Source organism: Macaca mulatta, chromosome 6, assembly GCF_049350105.2.
Source record: "Macaca mulatta isolate MMU2019108-1 chromosome 6, T2T-MMU8v2.0, whole genome shotgun sequence".
Lineage (NCBI taxonomy): Eukaryota > Metazoa > Chordata > Mammalia > Primates > Cercopithecidae > Macaca > Macaca mulatta.
This window is the reverse complement of record NC_133411.1, coordinates 141,543,901-141,561,730: the sequence shown is the minus strand read 5'-3', so window position 1 is coordinate 141,561,730 and position 17,830 is coordinate 141,543,901. Positions and strand designations below refer to the sequence as shown.

Genomic DNA, 17,830 nt, shown 5'->3' with positions numbered 1-17,830 from the left:
GCAGCTCCTGGGCCTGGCCCCTGCAGCCATGTCGCCTTTTCCTGCTCTTCCCTCATTTTCTTAGAAGTCCTCCAGAAACCCCCACAACAGAGGCCACGGCATTTGCCTGTTGGGTGTTGATGTCAAGATTTCTCCTTTACCCACTTCCTCCCCGAGCCAGCGCCTCCCCAGCCCCCCTCTCTGCCTGCTCAGGCTCCCTCCATCCTGTCCTCAATGGGGCTCAACCTCTTCACAAGGGTGTGCTTGTGACCTGTGCCACAAGGGATGCTGGATTCCCGCCCAGAGGCATCCCAAGCTTGCTCACCCTCTCTTCCCACAGGGAACATCATTCCCACCCTCTCTGTCCACACTCGAAGCTTCCCAGCCCAGCTGCTGGCCCTGACTCCCAAAAGTCTGCCCCTTCCCCTTGAGGGCCCCCAGTGCCTGGAGTGCCGCTACTTGGCTGTGTGACCCCTCTACGGGCCTGTTTCCTAACCTGCAGTAGAGAGTCCATGGCATCTCCCATAGGGTCTCCATCATGGGGGAAGCAGCGGGGAACTACCCTGGGCTGTGCAACTCCCGGTGCCCCGCCCGGATGAGTCAACGCCCCCGTAACCCCCACGGCTACCAAAAGCCCAGCCGGGAGCGGTGGGCAGGCGCGCCCCCGCGCGTGGGAGAAGGCGCTGGCGCGGCGGTTGCGGCGGCGATGACCCGCGGAGATAGGGGAGTGGCCTTATGTAACAGGAGATAGGCCCGATAAGCGGGATCTGCGCGGCCGGGCCCTCCTCCACGGCCTCCGGCGGTGGCCGGTGCGGGAAGCATGGGTGGGCGCACAGACCGGCCTGTCTGGAAGCTACGGAGGCTGGCGAGGGGACGGCAAAAGTGGAAGTGGTGGTCCGAGCGCCAGGCAGGGCAGGGGCCAGCTGGACACCTGGGCCCGCGGCGCCCCGTGCGCCAGTGCGCACCGGCGAGGGCGGGAGCGGCGGAGGGGCCGAGGCGCGCACGTGCCCCTCCAGCACCGGCCGTATCAGGCCGAGGGATCCTGCGGGCTCGGCCGAGCGGCAGCACCTGCCCTCGAGGGTGGTCTCCGCGGACCGAGGCGTGCCGGGCCGTGCGGAGAGGCGCGGCCCAGATGGCTACATCAGAGGGTCTGTTGTTTGTTTCTAGATTGTCAGTGGAGCTCCACTCCTGTGCGGGCAATTTTAATTAACACTAACTACTAAAGGGCCGCTCCAGGCACTTGGCGCATGTGGCTCGCACCTGCCTGCAACGCGCCGCGCGGGCCGCCCGCTGATGGCCATGGGGAGCCTCCCCGCTTTGCTCTGGCGCCGAAGCGCTGGGATTGGGACCGCCCTTCCTCCGGACCAGCTCACCCTGGAAAAGCTGGGAAAGCTGGGGTTGCTTTTTCGGGTTTCCTCGGACTCTGGGTCTCCGTTGGCAAAGACATGCCCAGTCGGGAGGAGTAAGGCCTGAGAGAGTTGTTTTAGTAAGTGAAACGATTTAATTTTTTAGATTTTTATTTTTAGGAAAGTTACGAATGCCGATAATTGTAAAAATCAAGAAGGTTCATTATGTAAAGCGGCAGCGCTGGGAATCCGTGCTCTACGGGCCTCTGGCATTGCTGCTCCTCCTGTGAGTGAGGCACTCACTGCCCTGCTGTTTCCCTTACTGTCTTTTAAAGGTTGTTTATATTGCAGACAACCTTGGAAGAGAGCTAAAGGCAGGCGCACTTCCCATTCTAAAACTTCAGGCTCCCTAAGCTCATGACTTCCTCTCCTGTAAAGCAACCCATTTGTGCAGGTGCCAGCTGGCGCTCTCTGCGTCTCCCTGGGAGAACTGGAATTCAGGGGACAAAAATGTTCATGCTCTGCTACTACTTCTGTGCATAATAAACATGTTTGCCGTTGATGCAAGAATCCTGTGTCTTCTACCAGCATCCACGAAACTGTGAAGTGTGGCATGCTGACTTGTTAGCTTGTAAGTAGAAGAAAAACTCAGATCTCTCCATTTTTGACAAGCAGCCTTCCCCCACCCCAGCCTCTTATCCAGGGAAACCTCTTTATCTCCCTTCATGGTTCTAAATTAAGCCTAGGTTGCTGTTTCTTGATTTTTTAGACATAGGCGCTGTTGTCTACAATGAATATTTCGTTCTTTCTTTCTTGCTGTCCTTCCTCCACCTGCATCCTTCCTTTTTTCTCATCAATACAGATAGATCATAATTTGGGTCAGTCAAAAGCCTTGTATGCTGTTTGCCTAATGATACTAATATATTCACAGGTGAAACATGGTTGGCTATGATTACTTTTATTTTCTTTCAAACCTTTTTACCTCTGGAGTTAATAATTATCTTGTTTTTCCATATTCTTAGTTTTCTGTGTTCTCTCAGTGACTGAACCCTAAACTCTCGACCAAATACATAAAACTACTCTCAAGAAATTTGATGAGTTTTTCTCATAATTCATCTTCCTAAGAAAGCCGGGAGGTCAGGCCGTCTGGCCTGCTCTGATCTAGCACTGCCCCCGACCCTGCCACACAGCCGTCGTCCTGAGGCCTGTCGCCACTGCTCTGGGAACTCCCTTCGCCACTATGTGTGCTTCTCTTGAGTTTTTGATCTTTCTTTTTTCTTGGGTAAACATATCCCCTGATAGCTTTCTAATAAAGGGTGTGGAAAAGGTAAACTTTTTGAGAACTTGCATGTCTAAATAGATGTTTTATCCTCAAGTTGAATTTGACAGTTTAGTTAGGTATAGAATTTTAGGCAGGAAATACTTTTCTTTCAGAATTATAAAGGCCTGTGCTGTTGCCTCCTATCTTCCAGAAGTGCAGAAGTCTAGAACCACTTTGAATCCAGATCTTTCCTCACTCCTTTTGTAGAAATTGTCTTGGTCCCCACACTCCACATTTTACAACAATGTGCCTTGGTATAGTTCTGTTCTCAACAACTGTACCAGATACGTAGTGGGCCCTTTCAAACTGAAGACATGCCATTAAGTTCTGGTAAATTTTATTTCTTTAAAAAACCTCTCTGTTGTTTTTACTTCTTTGATTGTTGTTGTTGAGACAGAGTCTTGCTCTGTTGTCCAGACTGGAGTGCAATGGCGTGATCTCAGCTCACTGCAACCTCCGCGTCTCAGGTTCAAGGGATTCTCCTGCCTCAGGTCCCGAGTGGCTGGGAGTATACGCACCCGCCATCACGCCTGGCTAATTTTTTGTATTTTTAGTAGATGCGGTTTTGCCATGTTGGACAGGCTGGTCTCCAACTCCTGATCTCAGGTGATCTGCCCGCCTTGGCCTCCCAACATGCTGAGATTACAGGTGTGAGCCATTGCGCCCGGCCCTATTTTTACTTCTTATCTTTGAATAAATATTCCATTCACATGGCACAAAAATAAAAACTATATACATTATTTCTCCTTTCTCCCTTCTTTGGGTTGTACATGGTATCGTTTCTTGTTTGGTTGTTCAACACAGAGGTTAGGGACACCCATCTTCACCCTGTTTTTTCAACCCCCAGCCATGCAGTTGAAAATCCACATATAACTTTTGACTTCCTCAGAACTTAACTCCTAATAGCCTATTGTTGAGTGGGAGCCTTATTGATAACATAAAATGCATTAACACATATTTTGTATATGTATTATATACTGTATTCTTACCATGAAGTAAGCTAAAGAAAATGGTGGCTAGGTGCAGTGGCTCATGCCTGTGATCCCAGCACTTTGGAAGGCCAAGGCAGGCAGATCATTTGAAGTCAGGAGTTTGAGACCAACCTGGCCTACATGGCAAAACCCTGTCTCTACTACAAATACAAAAATTAGCCAGATGCACTGGTGGCACATTCCTGTAATCCCAGCTACTCAGGAGGCTGAGGCTGTAGAATCACTTGAACCCGGGAGGCAGAGGTTGCAGTGAGCCAAGATCACGCCACTGCACTCCAGCCTGGGTGACAGAATGAGACTCCATCTCAAAAAAAAAGAAAAAAAAAAGGTTGTTAAGAAAATCACAAGGAAGGAGGAAAAAATATATTTCCTCTTCATCATTAAGTAGAGGTGGAACATCACAAAGGTCTTCAGTGTCACTGTCTTCACGTTGAGCAGGCCAAGGAGGAGGAAGAAGAAGAGGGGTCAGTCTTGTCATCTCGGGTGGCGGAGGCGGGAGAAAATCCATGGGTAAGTGGATCTGTGCAGTTCAGAACCTGCTATTCAAGGGTCAACTGTGTACGTAAAAAATTTAGTGGAATCTCCACCTTCCCTCACAAATAACAATTTTTCTTAGGTGTTTTTTTTTTTTGGGGGGGGGGTTATCCTATTTGTTTATGTAAATACAAGCAACTGTGGATATATGGTCTTATTTTCCCTTGTCCCTACATGTGAAGTGGCATCATATACACCTTTTGCACCCTGTTTTTTCTCACTTATAAAAATAATATATTTTTGTATTCACACTTAAATTGGGATATTTTATGACTTTTCTTCTCTGTTCTCTTTCTTCTCTCTTATTGGAACTGCCATTTTTTTATTATACCTCTTGGACTTGTCCTTGAATTTTCTTTTTATTCTAAAAATTTCTCTCCTCTGGGATATTCTCATAGCTTCATCTTTCTTCCTGAGGGCATTTGATTCTTTGAAAGTGTGTGTGCACACGCGCACATGCACGCTAATGGTACTGTGTTCTTGTTTCATTGATGAGATAGCTTCTAAGTTTCCTTTCTCATACATAATCTTTATTTTCTCCAAGTTTTCTTTAAAAAATTGTTTTGAACTGGGCATGGTGGCTCACGCCTGTAATTCCAGCACTTTGGGAGGCCGATCGCTTGAGCCCAGGAGTTTGACACCAGCCTGGGCAACATAGGGAGGCTTCATTTCTGCAAAACACAAAAAAAACTTAGCCAGGCATGTGGTGCATACCTGTGGTCCCAGCTACTTGGGAGGCTGTGGTGGGAGCATCACTTGAGCTCAGGAGTCGAAGCTGCAGTGAGTTGTGATCACACTACTTCACTCCAGCCTGGGTGACAGAGCCAGACTCTGCCTCAAAAAAAAAATATTTTTTCCATGTGATTGGCTTTCCTTGCATGTTAGGGGATCCTGGATTGCCTGCACATGTTAAAACAGATAGGGAGCTCTGAGGGTAAATGTGTGGGAGGGGGCTGTTTCCTGTAGGGCGGGTGGCTGACTGTTTTCACTTGGGGAACCTCCTGTGCCAGTTTCTTTGTCGTTTTTCGGCAGGCAGGTCAGCTAGCGCAGAAAAGATTCTCCCTGTCTCCAGCATTCTGGCAGCAAGGGTGGAGAGAGGGCTGGGGTGGGGGCCTTGGCATCTGTTGACTGTGTCTGATTTCAGCATATTTCTTTTTTTTTTTTTTGAGACGGAGTCTCGCTCTGTCGCCCAGGCTGGAGTGCAGTGGCCGGATCTCAGCTCACTGCAAGCTCCACCTCCCAGGTTTATGCCATTCTCCTGCCTCATCCTCTCGAGTAGCTGGGACTACAGGCGCCCGCCACCTCGCCCGGCTAGTTTTTTGTATTTTTTAGTAGAGACGGGGTTTCACCGTGTTAGCCAAGATGGTCTCGATCTCCTGACGTCGTGATCCGCCCGTCTCGGCCTCCCAGAGTGCTGGGATTACAGGCTTGAGCCACCGCACCCGGCCGATTTCAGCATATTTCGACTGCCCTCCACTGTGTCTGGTGTTTCTCGGTCCAGATATCCTGTCTGGAGAAAACCCTGCTGCAGGAGGGTCACCCAACTTTGAGGAACAAAAATGGATATCTAACTGTTTCTTAAACTGAGTTTCAACAACTTTCCTTATTTTCACTGACCCTTGCCCTTCCGATGTTCTTGGTCTTTGCCCAGTTCCTGAGCATTCTTGGGACTCTGTAAATCACCATGGGTCTCAGCTGGCCTGCGATGCCGTTTCCTTGGGTCAGCCAAGTAGTCTGCCCACCGTCCATCCACTTTCCACCTTTCCAACGCTGGTGCTGCCATCCCTTTCTCCCATTTTGGGGCTTTTAAAACTTTAGAAAATTCAGTTATTGTCATTTTGGTTGGTTATAAAGTGGGAGTTTGTGTTTATTCCATTGTTTTTACTTGGAATTTAAGTTTTTAATGTGGAGAATTTATAAACAAGACAAGCAATAAGAGGCAAGCACTAATCTTGCACCCCTTGTCCCTGGCGCTATTAACACCTCTGTATCTTTGCTGTGCACATTTACATTTTGTTAGAAAAATGAGATAATACACTATATGGTTTTTACTCTTTTTTCACTTAAATTATATGAAGAGCATTCTCCAATGTCAGTATTCTGCATTAAAAAAAAAAAGATTCACTTTGGGAGGCCGAGACGGGCGGATCACGAGGTCAGGAGATCGAGACCATCCTGGCTAACACAGTGAAACCCCGTCTCTACTAAAAATACAAAAAACTTAGCCGGGCGAGGTGGCGGGCGCCTGTAGTCCCAGCTACTCGGGAGGCTGAGGCAGGAGAATGGCGTGAACACGGGAGGCGGAGCTTGCAGTGAGCTGAGATCCGGCCACTGCACTCCAGCCTGGGTGACAGAGCGAGACTCCGTCTCAAAAAAAAAAAAAAAAAATTACACAAAAATGTTATTGTGTAAAGTACAGATATGCAAAGAAAAAGCCCCATAGTCCCAGCATCCAGAGATAATAATCATTGTAATATTTTGGTATCTGTCATGCTAGTATGTGGTTATGTACAGGGCAAGTACCTTATTCCTAAAATAAAAGGAAAATAACTTTTTTTTTTTTTTTTTTTTTAAGACAGAGTCTTGCTCTGTCATCTACGTTAGAGTGCAGTGGCACCATCTTGGCTTACTGCAACCTCTGCCTCTCAGGCACAAGCAATCCTCCCACCTCAGCCTCCTGAGTAGCTGAGACTACAGGTGAGCCAGTACACCTGGCTAATTTTTGTATTTGTTGTAGAGACCAGGTTTCACCGTGTTGTCCAGGCTGGTCTCAAACTCTTGGGCTCAAGCAATCTGCCTGCCTTGGCCTCCTGAAGTGCTGAGATTACAGGTGTGAGCCACTGTGCCTGGCTGACATATTTTACTTATTTATTAGTATTTTTTTGAGACGGAGTCTCACTCTGATACCCAGGCTGAAGAGCAATGGTGCAAACACGGCTCACTGCAGTCTCGACCCCCTGGGTTCAAGTGAGCCTCCCCTCAGCTTCCTGCATAGCTGGGACTACAGGGCACCATCACACCCCCACGCTGATTTTTAATTTTTTTTGTAGAGATAGGGTTAAACCTTTAGATACCAAGGTTTTACTAATACCAGGTCAAAGGGGTGCAAGATAAATGTTTGCCTTTTATTGCTTGTCTCTTTTATAAATTCTCTACATTAAAAATATAAATTCCAAGTAAAAACAATGGAATGAACATAAACTCCCACTTCATAACCACTCAAACCATAGTAGCACCAATCTTATCCTGTTGCCCAGGTTGGTCTTGAACTCCTGTGCTCAAGTGATCCTCTTATCTTGGCCTCCCAGTGTGCTGGAATTACAGGCATCAGCCACTGCGCCGGCCTATTACTTAATCTAATACATTTCTGTGCCAAGCCCTTGGGAGACAAATAATTACAAATAATTCCCATAACAATGATAAGTTCATACATTCATTAAGGAAATGTTTATTGAGTGCTCACTATGTAGGTGCTAAACAAAACAGCACAGTCCCTGTCCTCTAAGAGATACATTCTAGTGGGTGGAGATAATGAACAAATACATGATATATAGTATGTTAGACAGTGAAAAGTACAGTGGAGAGGGAAAAAAAGAGGGCAGGTAGAATGGAGTGAGTGCACTATTATGTATCGGATGGTGACGTAAGACATCACTGAGAAGGTGTTATTTGGGCAGAGGCCTGAAGGATGAGAGGAAGTGGCCATGCAGATATTTGGGGGAAGAAATTTCCAAGCTGAAGGTACAAGCAAGTGCAAAGGCCCTTTTCTTATTTTGTGTGTGCTGCTGTAGTAGAGTACCCAAGACTGAGTAATTTATAAATCATAAACATTTATTGCTTACAGTTCTGGAGGCTGGGAAATCCAAGATCAAGGCTCCAGCAGAATTAATGTTATATTTACAGAAAAGATACAAAAATAGTACAGAGAGTTTCTATATCCCCTCCCCTTACCCAGCTTCTCCCAATGGTAACACATTACATAATCATAGTGCAATGATCAAAAACAGAAAAATGAGCATGGATTTATTAAGGAAACTATGGATCCTATTCTAATCTCACCAGTGTTTCCATTCACATCCTTTTTCAGTTTCAAGATCAACCCAGGATCTCACAGTGCATTGAGTTAATTCTCTTTGGTCTCCTGCAGTCTGAATGGTTCCTCAGTCTTGTCTTGTCTTTCATAACCCTTACATTTTCCAGGAATACTGATGAGTTATGCTGTCAAAAGTTCCTCCGTTTGGTCCCCCTGGTGTTTTCTCCTAATTGCACTGAGGTTCTACGTTTTCACAGAGATGAAGTTGGGGCCCTCTCACCACATCAGGTCACAGGGTTCATGAGGTCCATGCCTTCTTATTGGTGATGTTGACCCTGACCATTTGGTTAAGATGGTTTCTGTCAGGTTCTTCCATGATACAGTTACTATCTTTCCCTTTTTAGTTAATATATTGGGAAAGATAGTTTGAGATTATAGAATTTTTTTCTCAGATTCGTGCCTACTAATAATAGCTTCATCAGTGACTCGTCTCTGAAATGATTTTTATTGTGGTATTTGCCTAGTGATGATTTTTCTTTTTCCCTCTTTCCTTCTACATTTTATTACTTGTAATTCTACTATAAAGAAGTGCTGTCCTTGTCCCTCATTAATTTTTTTTAAAGTAAGTACTTGTGTATAGCCATGTAAGTTCATGAATATTTATTTTACTCTATGGGTTATACTCCAATACTGTCTTTATTTTGTTTCTCAAATTGTTCTACCTTTGATCATTGGGAGTTACTTCAGGTTGGGTTCTGTGTTCTTCGAACAAACTCTACTTTTTTTTTTTTTTTAATATTTTCTTAATTTCTGGCACCACAAAAAATTCTAGGGTCATTTTGTATTTTCCTTACTTCAGCCCTGAAATCAACCACTTCTCCAAGGAGCCAGAGTTATTTTTATTGAAGAGGGTGTTTTATTTTATTTATTTATTTATTTATTTTTGAGAGGGAGTCTGGCACTGTCGCCCAGGCTGGAGTGCAGTGGCCGGATCTCAGCTCACTGCAAGCTCCGCCTCCCGGGTTTACGCCATTCTCCTGCCTCAGCCTCCCGAGTAGCTGGGACTACAGGCGCCCGCCACCTCGCCCGGCTAGTTTTTTGTATTTTTTAGTAGAGACGGGGTTTCACCGGGTTAGCCAGGATGGTCTCCATCTCCTGACGTCGTGATCCGCCCGTTTCGGCCTCCCAAAGTGCTGGGATTACAGGCTTGAGCCACCGCACCCAGCCGAAGAGGGTGTTTTAAAATCAAGATCTTGGAACTAGGTGTCCTCATTATTACTGGGGTATCATCACATTGGGCCCTCTTTAAATAACTTTGTTACTTTCACTATAAGCTTTTCGTTATTTTCTTAGTGGTTGCCCTGGGGATTACAAATGAACACCTTAATTTAGATGAATGTCAACTTAATTTCCATTTCAAAAGTTCCTTTATAGTTCTGTTGCCTCTCTCTTTTGTAGTATTATTGTCATATAAATTATATTTTTATACATTATAAGCCCATCAACAGTGTTAAAATTCTTAATGCAGTTGCCTTTAAATCATATAGGAAAAGAGCTGCAACCGAAAATACTTTTTTTTTTGAGATGGAGTTTTGCTCTTGTCACCCAGGCTGGAGTGCAGTGGTGTGATCTCAGCTCACTGCAACCTTTGCCTCCCGGGTTCAAGAGATTCTCCTGCCTCAGCTTCCTGAGTAACTGGGATTACAGGCGCCCACCACAACGCCTGGTTAATTTTTTTGTATTTTTAGTAGAGACAGGGTTTCACCATGTTGGGCAGGCTGGTCTCGAACTCCTCACCTCAGGTGATCCGCCCACCTTGGCCTCTCAAAGGATTGGGATTACAGGCATGAGCCACTGCTCCCAGCCCCCAAAATACATTTATGCTTTTATATTACCTATATATTTACCTTTACCAGTACTCTCTGAGTATTCATGTGCATTGGAGTCTAGTTTCATTTTATCCTAAACGATTCATTCTCCTTTCATATTTCTTGTACGGCAAGTCTGGTGAAGACAGGTTATCACAATGTTTATTTGGGAGTGTCTTCATTTCTTGTTTTTGAAGGACAGTTTTTCTGGATATAGAATTCTTGGTTGAGGCTGGGCACAGTAACCCACACCTTAATCCCAGCACTTTTGGAGGCCAAGGTGGGAGGATTGCTTAAGACTAGGAGTTTAAGACCAGCCTGGGCAAGATAGGAAGACCTCTGTCTCTTAAATATTTTTTTTTTTATTTTATTTTGGTGGCACATGGTGGTAGTCTTATTTGAGAGGCTGAAGAGAATTGCTTGAGCCCAGGAGTTCGAAGCTACAGTGAGCTATGATTGCACCACTGCAAAAATAATTCTTGGTTGATAGTCTTTTTCATTCAGCACCTCAATATGTCATTTCACTGCTTTCAGGCCTGCACTGTTTCTTATGAGAAGTCAGTTCTTAGCTTTACTTCTTTGAGATCTCTTTTTCAACAATTTGATCATGATGCATCTAAATGTGAATCCCTTTGAGTTTACCCTACTTAGAGTTTGTTCAATTTCTTGGATACAAAGATTAATGTTTTCATAAAATTTGGGGCGTTTTGGGCTACTATTTCTTCAATAGTCTTTCTGCTCCTTTCTCTCTCTTCTGGGATTCTCATTATGATTGGCATACTTGGTATTCTGGTACACTTGATAGTGTCTCAAAGGTCTCTGAAGCTCTCTTCATTTTTCTTCATTCTTTCTTTCTATTCCTCAGACTGTATAATCTCAATTGACCTGTCTTTGCACTCACTTGATTCTTTCTTCTGCCAGTTCAAATTTACTATTGACCCCCATCTAGTGAATTTTTATTTCCATTATTGTATTTCTCAATTCCAGAATTTCTATTTTTTTGTCTCCTTACTGATAGTCCTGATAATTTGGTGAAACATTATTCTCATAATTTCCTTTAATTCTTTAGACTTTGTTTCATATTTACAATAGCTGATACCTAAAGTCTTTGCCTAGTAAGTCTAACATCTGGGCTTCCTCATAGATTGTTTCTATTGACTGCTTTTTAAATTGCTGTGTATGGCATGGGTCGTATGTTCCTGTCCTTTGTGTCTTGTTTTAAATACTACATCAATTATTGAAGTCAGATTACCTCCTCTCCAGGGTTTGCACCTGTTACTATTCCTTATTGTTGCTGCTTTTGGTTGGTTCTGTGTCTTTCCTGGACTAATTCTGTAAATTCTGTATTCTTTGTTATGTTTGGTTCCTGAAGTCTCTACTCAGCCTAGTGGGTAAGCTAATGATTGGACAGATTTTCTTTTTAATGCCTTGAACCAATAAATTTTCTAGCTTTTATCAAGTGCATGCGTGTATATTTGTCCAGTCATGTCACTGATGTATCAGCGGGCAGTTTACAACTGCCTTTACCTTCATTTCTGGCATGAATTGGGTTTCAAGGTCGGCCAGAGATGAGAGCTTAGGACCCTCTCAGGACATGCATACATCCCTGCACATGCACATGGACTTCTAGATTCCCAGGATTATGCTTGAGCTTGTCAAAGCTCCCATGGACATCTTCCCAGATTTCTCCTTTTAAGTTTCTTGGTCAGCCTTTTGTTAGCCTCACCTGATAACGCTGCCTGAGGCAGCCACAGGGTTACCCAGTTGCCACTGATTATTCTGCAGGAAGGGCTGTTTTCAGAGTGAGCTGAGTTAAATAAAGACAGGTCCTGAAAATGGAGCTTTTCAGTGAGTTGCCAGACAAGTCAAATAGAGGCAGTTCTCTAGTAGTGGAGATCTGGGGGACCTCCAAATTCATTCTGCCTCCTCCAGTGGTTACTAGGTTGCTGGTTTTCACAGACACTAAGAGGGCTGTTGGTTTTCAAGGCTACCATGGAATAAGGAAGAGGGGCATGGGATTAGGGCAACTTAAAATGCCACTTTCTGCTCTGAGATTCAGCTGTTTTCCTTTAATAAACACGCCTCAGTTTGTTGCTAACCATTAGTTGCTTTCCAAAGTTCTGAAAAAGTTGATTTTGACATTTTTGCCAGTCTTGTTGCTTTCATGAAGGAGCAGATTTTGGGTGGCTTTTACTCCATCCTCATTGAAGTAGAAATCCTTTAGATATTAAAATTATAAATTTATACAGATCCTTTGGATTCAATCAACACCACAGGGTTCTTTTTATGGCCTCCCTTCCTGATATGCAAACACCTTTTTCCAACAGTAAAAAACTAAATTTGTATTATCTACAACACAGGTATGTATTTGTCTGACTTTAGTATATACATAAAAATTTCAGAATTGCTAACCCACACCCCTGTGAGAAACACATTTTCTTGAGTTACTTTTTAAAAAGATTGCTGGCTGCTGTGTTGAGAACCATGGGGAACAGGCCCTAAATCAGTGGGAGCAGTTAGGTGGTTACTCAGATTATTCAGGTTAGAGATGGCAGTGGCTTGGACCAGAGCAATGATGTGCAAACTCTATTGTGAATTTGAACTTGAGGGATGTAGGTTGTGTGCTGCTTATGCGAATCTAATGCCTGATGATCTGAGATGGAACAGTTTCATCCTAAAACCATCCCCCTCACCCCACCCGTCCATGAAAAAATTGTCTTCAACGAAATCAGTCCCTGGTGCCAAAATGGTTGGGGACTGTTGGTTTAAATGGTGAGGCATGGTCAGATTCCGGATGTGTTTTGAAAATTGAACCCATAGTATTAAACTGATGAATTAGACAGGAGATGTAAGATAAAGAATCAAAGATAATGCCAATTTTTGCCTGAGCAATTGGAATAATGGAGTTGCCATTAACTGAAAGCCTGTGGAAGAGATTCAAGTTCTGGGAGAAAGATTGGTTTTGCTCATTTTAAGTCTTAGACATTTATTATTCAAGTGCAGATAGATGCCCAGTTATCCACAGGCAGCTGAATATATCAGTCAAGCATTTAGGAGAGATGTGGACTGGAGACAAACATTTATGAGTTATCAGTGTATAGATGGTGGTTGTAGGAGTGGTCAGTGCCCTGCATATATCCTATGATCCTAGGAACTGCCAATGTGTTCCTGCCAACTTTCAGCTGCTATCTGGTTTTTCTTTCTTTTTAGACAGGGTCTCACTCTGCCACCCAGGCTGGAGTGCAGTGGCACAAATCACAGCTCACTGCAGTCTTATATCCTCAGACTCCAGGGATCCTCCTATCTCAGCCGAGAAGCTGAGACTACAGGTGTGTACCACCATGCCTTGCTAATTTTTAAAAAATTCTGTGTAAAGATGGGGTGTCATCATGTTGCTCAGATATTTTTTTTTTTTCTTTTTAAACTGTGGAAAGCAGTTCTGCTGGTACACATGGCAAGCCAGAAACTAACACGTGCTAGAATAGCTCTCACTCAGTTACCCTGGGAAGTTGTTATATAAATACTCCAGGTCTCTTGCCCCTTAGGTGGGATAATTCTGAGGTATATATTTTGCCAAACTCCCCAAAGTCTCCCTGTGGCACCAAACTCTAATTGCCTACTACCATAGCTGGCTTAACAGTAAACTTTTCATTGGCTGCTTTCTCTTTCATACACAGTTTCCCCAATTTCCTACCGATTACTTTCACGTGAAGCATTGTTTTACGTTCTGCTTCCGGGAGAACCCAAACTAAGATGGTTTAAAGCTATGACATTGGACGGGATCACCAAATAAGTGAGCACAGAGAAGAAAAGAGGTGCAGACTCCGTGTGAGTACTGAAACCCTGTGACACTGAGGGGCCAGGGAAATGAGGAGGAAACAGCGAAGGAAACGGGATGTGCAGGTGTTGCAAGGAGGTTGCAGGGAGGAAGGCAGAGCTGGATTCCAGTAGGGCTGGGGATTGTCAGGACAGTTTGAGGACAGTGCAGTGGAGGGTGACATAATGATGGGCCATGGAATTTACGTTGAATAAGGAGAGAAGTACAGGCATGAGGGAAATGACCTGTGAAAAAGCCATAGAATCAACGGATTGAAATCTCAGTGGGGTCAAAGAATTGTGGGGATTGAGGACCACAGGAGAATTGTATACACCATGGGGTTATTGGAGAGTGAGATACTTAAAACTGAGATTTTGGAGGGGTGCAGTTATTGTTATTAAAAGGACTGGGCTCTAGAATAAGACTATAGAACTGAGTGTCTTCTCACTGGAGGAAAGAAAAAGAGGCTGAGGGAGGCTGAGGTGGGCGGATCACTTGAGGCCAGACGTTCAAGACCAGCTTGGCCAACATGACGAAACTCTGTCTCTACTAAAAATACAAAAATTAGCTTGGTACGGTGGTGCATGCTTGTAATCCTAGCTATTCGGGAGGTTGAGGCAGGAGGATTGCTTGTATCAGGGAGGCAGAGGTTGCAGTGGGCTGAGATGGTGCCATTACACTCCAGCCTGGGTGACAGAGAAAGACTCCATCTCAAAAAATAAAAATAAAAAAGGTTGAGAGGCCAGGGAGTGTATTAGACCATCACTTGGATATTGAAATCAGCAATGATTAGTAGTAATGGGGTGACACTGAACCGGGAGCTAAACTCTTCAACAAATAAGAGGGAGTAACCAGGCTGGGAATAAAAGATAACTGCAACAAGAGTGAAATGAAGACAGGTTTTTCTTGAACACTCACACAGTATTTAGTAGGTGGCAAGCAGTTCTAAGCAGTTTATAAATAATGTCATTCAATCTTCGTAACAACCCTATAAAACATGTACCATTTTACTCACTTTTACATATAAGGAAACAGAAACAAAGAGGACAAATAACTTGCTCAAGGTCCCCAGCTAATGAGTGGTGTGCTAGGATTTGAGCCCAGGCAGTCTGGCTCATTCTAACCTCCATCCATACTGTGATGGCTATTCATTCCAATGTGGGGAAGGGGGGATATTTGGAGAATGATCTAGAAGCAGCAATGAGAAGCCAGAAAGGCACCTATCTGAACGAAAGCAGCCACTCTCAAAAGTGCTGCCAAGGATGCCACATACTCAGGGGGAAACCAGATTTAAAACTGGGAAGTCTGTTTTAACTTGCAAATGATAATTTTGTTTCACTGCCTGTATTGGTCTTGTGTTGCCTTTGTTATTCCTTGCTGCAACAACTAGCACTTTCAGAAACATGTTGATAGAAGGTAACTGGCTTTAATATTTACTGAGAAATGTTTTATTTTGCAATTAAGATGACTGTTTAATTTTGATTTAGCAACAGATAACATTAAGAAAATATTCTTTGCAAAACTGAGTTTGCTAAAGCTAGATGTTGAATTTTATCAAATATAGCTGCTAGAATTTTTCAGAATTTTTTCCCCTTCGGTTTTATTATAGTGATGATTTATCAACAGATTTTTATTACAGTGATGATTTATCAACAGATTTTTATTATAGTGATGATTTATCAACAGATTTTTATTATAGTGATGATTTATCAACAGATTTTTCATTTTCTGAAATCTCGCATTCTTGGGATAAAAATATCTTGGCTATTGTGGATGTTTACTATATGACTAGAATTGATGTGCTCTTCATCTTACTTGTGATTACATTTAGGAACCACCCCCCTCCACCCCCGCCCCACCCCCAGGACACTCTGTCTTAAGGTCCTTAGCTTTAATCACATCTGCAAAGTTTCCTTTGCCATATAAAGTAACAGTCACGGGTTCTAGAAATCAGGACCTGGCTATCTTTGGGGGCCAACTATTTAACCTAGCACAGACGCTTTAGGACTTTAGGGCTTAATTCTCTTCTGGACCCAGCTGAGAAAAGCTGTCTAGGCAATATGCTCGTTATATCTACAGATGGCACAAAACCATGCCACGTGACTGAATCAAGACCCGGCTGACTCTGAAAAACAGAACTCCACAAAGCGTAATTCAAAAGCGTGTGACGTGCTTGCATTCTGTGTGGAATGGAAGGATTCAAGATGTCAGCTGGCAATTCCAGGAAAAACTGTGATTAGGCTTTTCTTAGAAATGGCATCTGAAGAGCATATGGCGAGGCCTGCTCTTCTAGGTCTGGCTGGACCCTACAGGGAGCAGGCCTTGACTTTGTGAGTGAGCCTGGCTTGCCTTCCACACGGCAATGCCCCCTTGGAGAGGAATCAGGATTGATGGTGAAGCCAGGATGCTACACAGGATAGATGCAGAGGAGTGTTACAGGCTTCACGATGGGCAGATCGGGCCTCAAGTGGTCAGAGCTTTCCAAAGGTGGGTGTGCACAGTGGAGAATTTCCTCTCTGTAGAGAGAGCCCTGAGTCTGGATGACCATCTGGCAGGGATATGTAGGGGAAGAAGGTGGTGGGTACTGACTTAGATGATTACTTAAGGTTCACTGTCAAACTTTGGGACCCCACTCAACCACTTCAAATTTTAGTTGGGGAAACCAAGTCCCAGAGAGAGAGGTCACTTGGATTTATAAAGTTAAAAGCAGAGTCAAACATACATCTCACCACTTCTAGTCATCCTCAGATATTAATACTCAGTTTTTCAAACAACATGCAAGGAAATAAATTCAGAGGTAACATTTAACTATGATTAAAAAAAAAATACCAAAACCATAAATTTTCAAGGCAGTAATTATCTCAACAGTGCTTTGAGAAGGAGCATGCATTTGCATTGGGGAGGAAGGCACAGAGTCGAGTCTCGGCTGTGCTGCTGAACCCTGAAGGCCTGTCAGAGGCTGCCTGGAATGGGATGAAGAGCAGGGAATCAGAAACAGGCAATCTGTCCAATTTTCAGTGAAACAAGTTTCATAATTTTAGAACCTCCCAACATCCAAAATCCTAGACACAATGTTCCTTTGAAAGAATATATTTTCTTACTAAGTTGATATCAGAAATAAGCAGTTTGTTCTTACACACTTTCTGAGGACCTACATTTCTATGGCATTTAAATCTTGGATATTTTTAATGAACATTAAATCCCAGGGAACTAACACTGCATTTCACAATCTCTGAGCACTGATCGATGTTCTTTTTAATCCTGTAGAATTTCTCCACATATTCAGAACGTCCTAAAAGCTCCACAAAATCTTCATCATGAGTGATTACCAGAAGCTGGAAGTTACGCTGCTGCGAGCGACTTTTTATTATCCTGAAACAATATATTTAGAACATATTATTAGTAAAGAGCATAACCCCTTCTTTGATTTGAAAAGTCACTGCAAACCTTGCCAGACACATGAACTTGTGCTGTGTGTGTCAGGGCCCCAGCTACCCTGCAGGAAGTGGAGGAGCGACCCTGGACCTTCAGGCCAGCCAGGCAGGAGTCTCATCTCCTCTCCAGACAGTAGGGACACATGGGCTGACTCCTCACTTAGGTCTGGTTTAGGGACTCATAGGAATACAAGAACTAGTTTCTTCCAGAAGTTCTCACTAAAGCAGGTATAATTATTTTATTGAGTTTTCCTTAATACCCAAACTGTTCAACTATAGAAGGCTTATTCCTTCGCCTGGGATTTTCCTGACCTGTTACTACTTTTCTCTGGAAGAAAAATTTTAAAGTAATAAAGACAAACTGCAGGTAAGGGGAATAACACTGCTTTCTTAAGAGCTGGGTCTACTTAGAATTCTGCCACCACCAGTCACTAGATGCATCATTACTATGACACACAGGGATGTGAGTGGGTGTTCTGGGAACATTTTGCTGAGGTAACCAGCAA

The 17,830-nt window shown here is 43.9% G+C and overlaps 1 protein-coding gene and 1 long non-coding RNA gene across 7 annotated transcripts in view; one reads left to right on the top strand and one right to left on the bottom strand.

The window, feature by feature from the left end:
- Positions 1–1,338: 1,338 nt before the first annotated feature.
- Positions 1,339–17,260, top strand: LOC144341533 (uncharacterized). The gene is made up of 4 exons (XR_013418520.1): positions 1,339–1,465; positions 13,284–13,402; positions 13,751–13,901; positions 17,158–17,260. It is a non-coding gene; the product is annotated as an uncharacterized LOC144341533 (long non-coding RNA).
- The window catches only part of RAD50 (RAD50 double strand break repair protein), an 87,694-nt gene continuing 85,327 nt past the window's right edge, over positions 15,464–17,830 (bottom strand). For 5 of the 6 annotated variants that reach the window (XM_078005161.1, XM_078005163.1, XM_015140736.3 and 2 more), the window contains one exon: positions 15,464–17,262. In XM_078005161.1, the coding sequence (XP_077861287.1) occupies positions 17,076–17,262 (187 nt within the window). In that variant the 3' untranslated portion in view covers positions 15,464–17,075. The remainder of the gene's footprint in view (positions 17,263–17,830) is intronic. The other variant, XM_078005160.1, reaches the window with a different exon arrangement.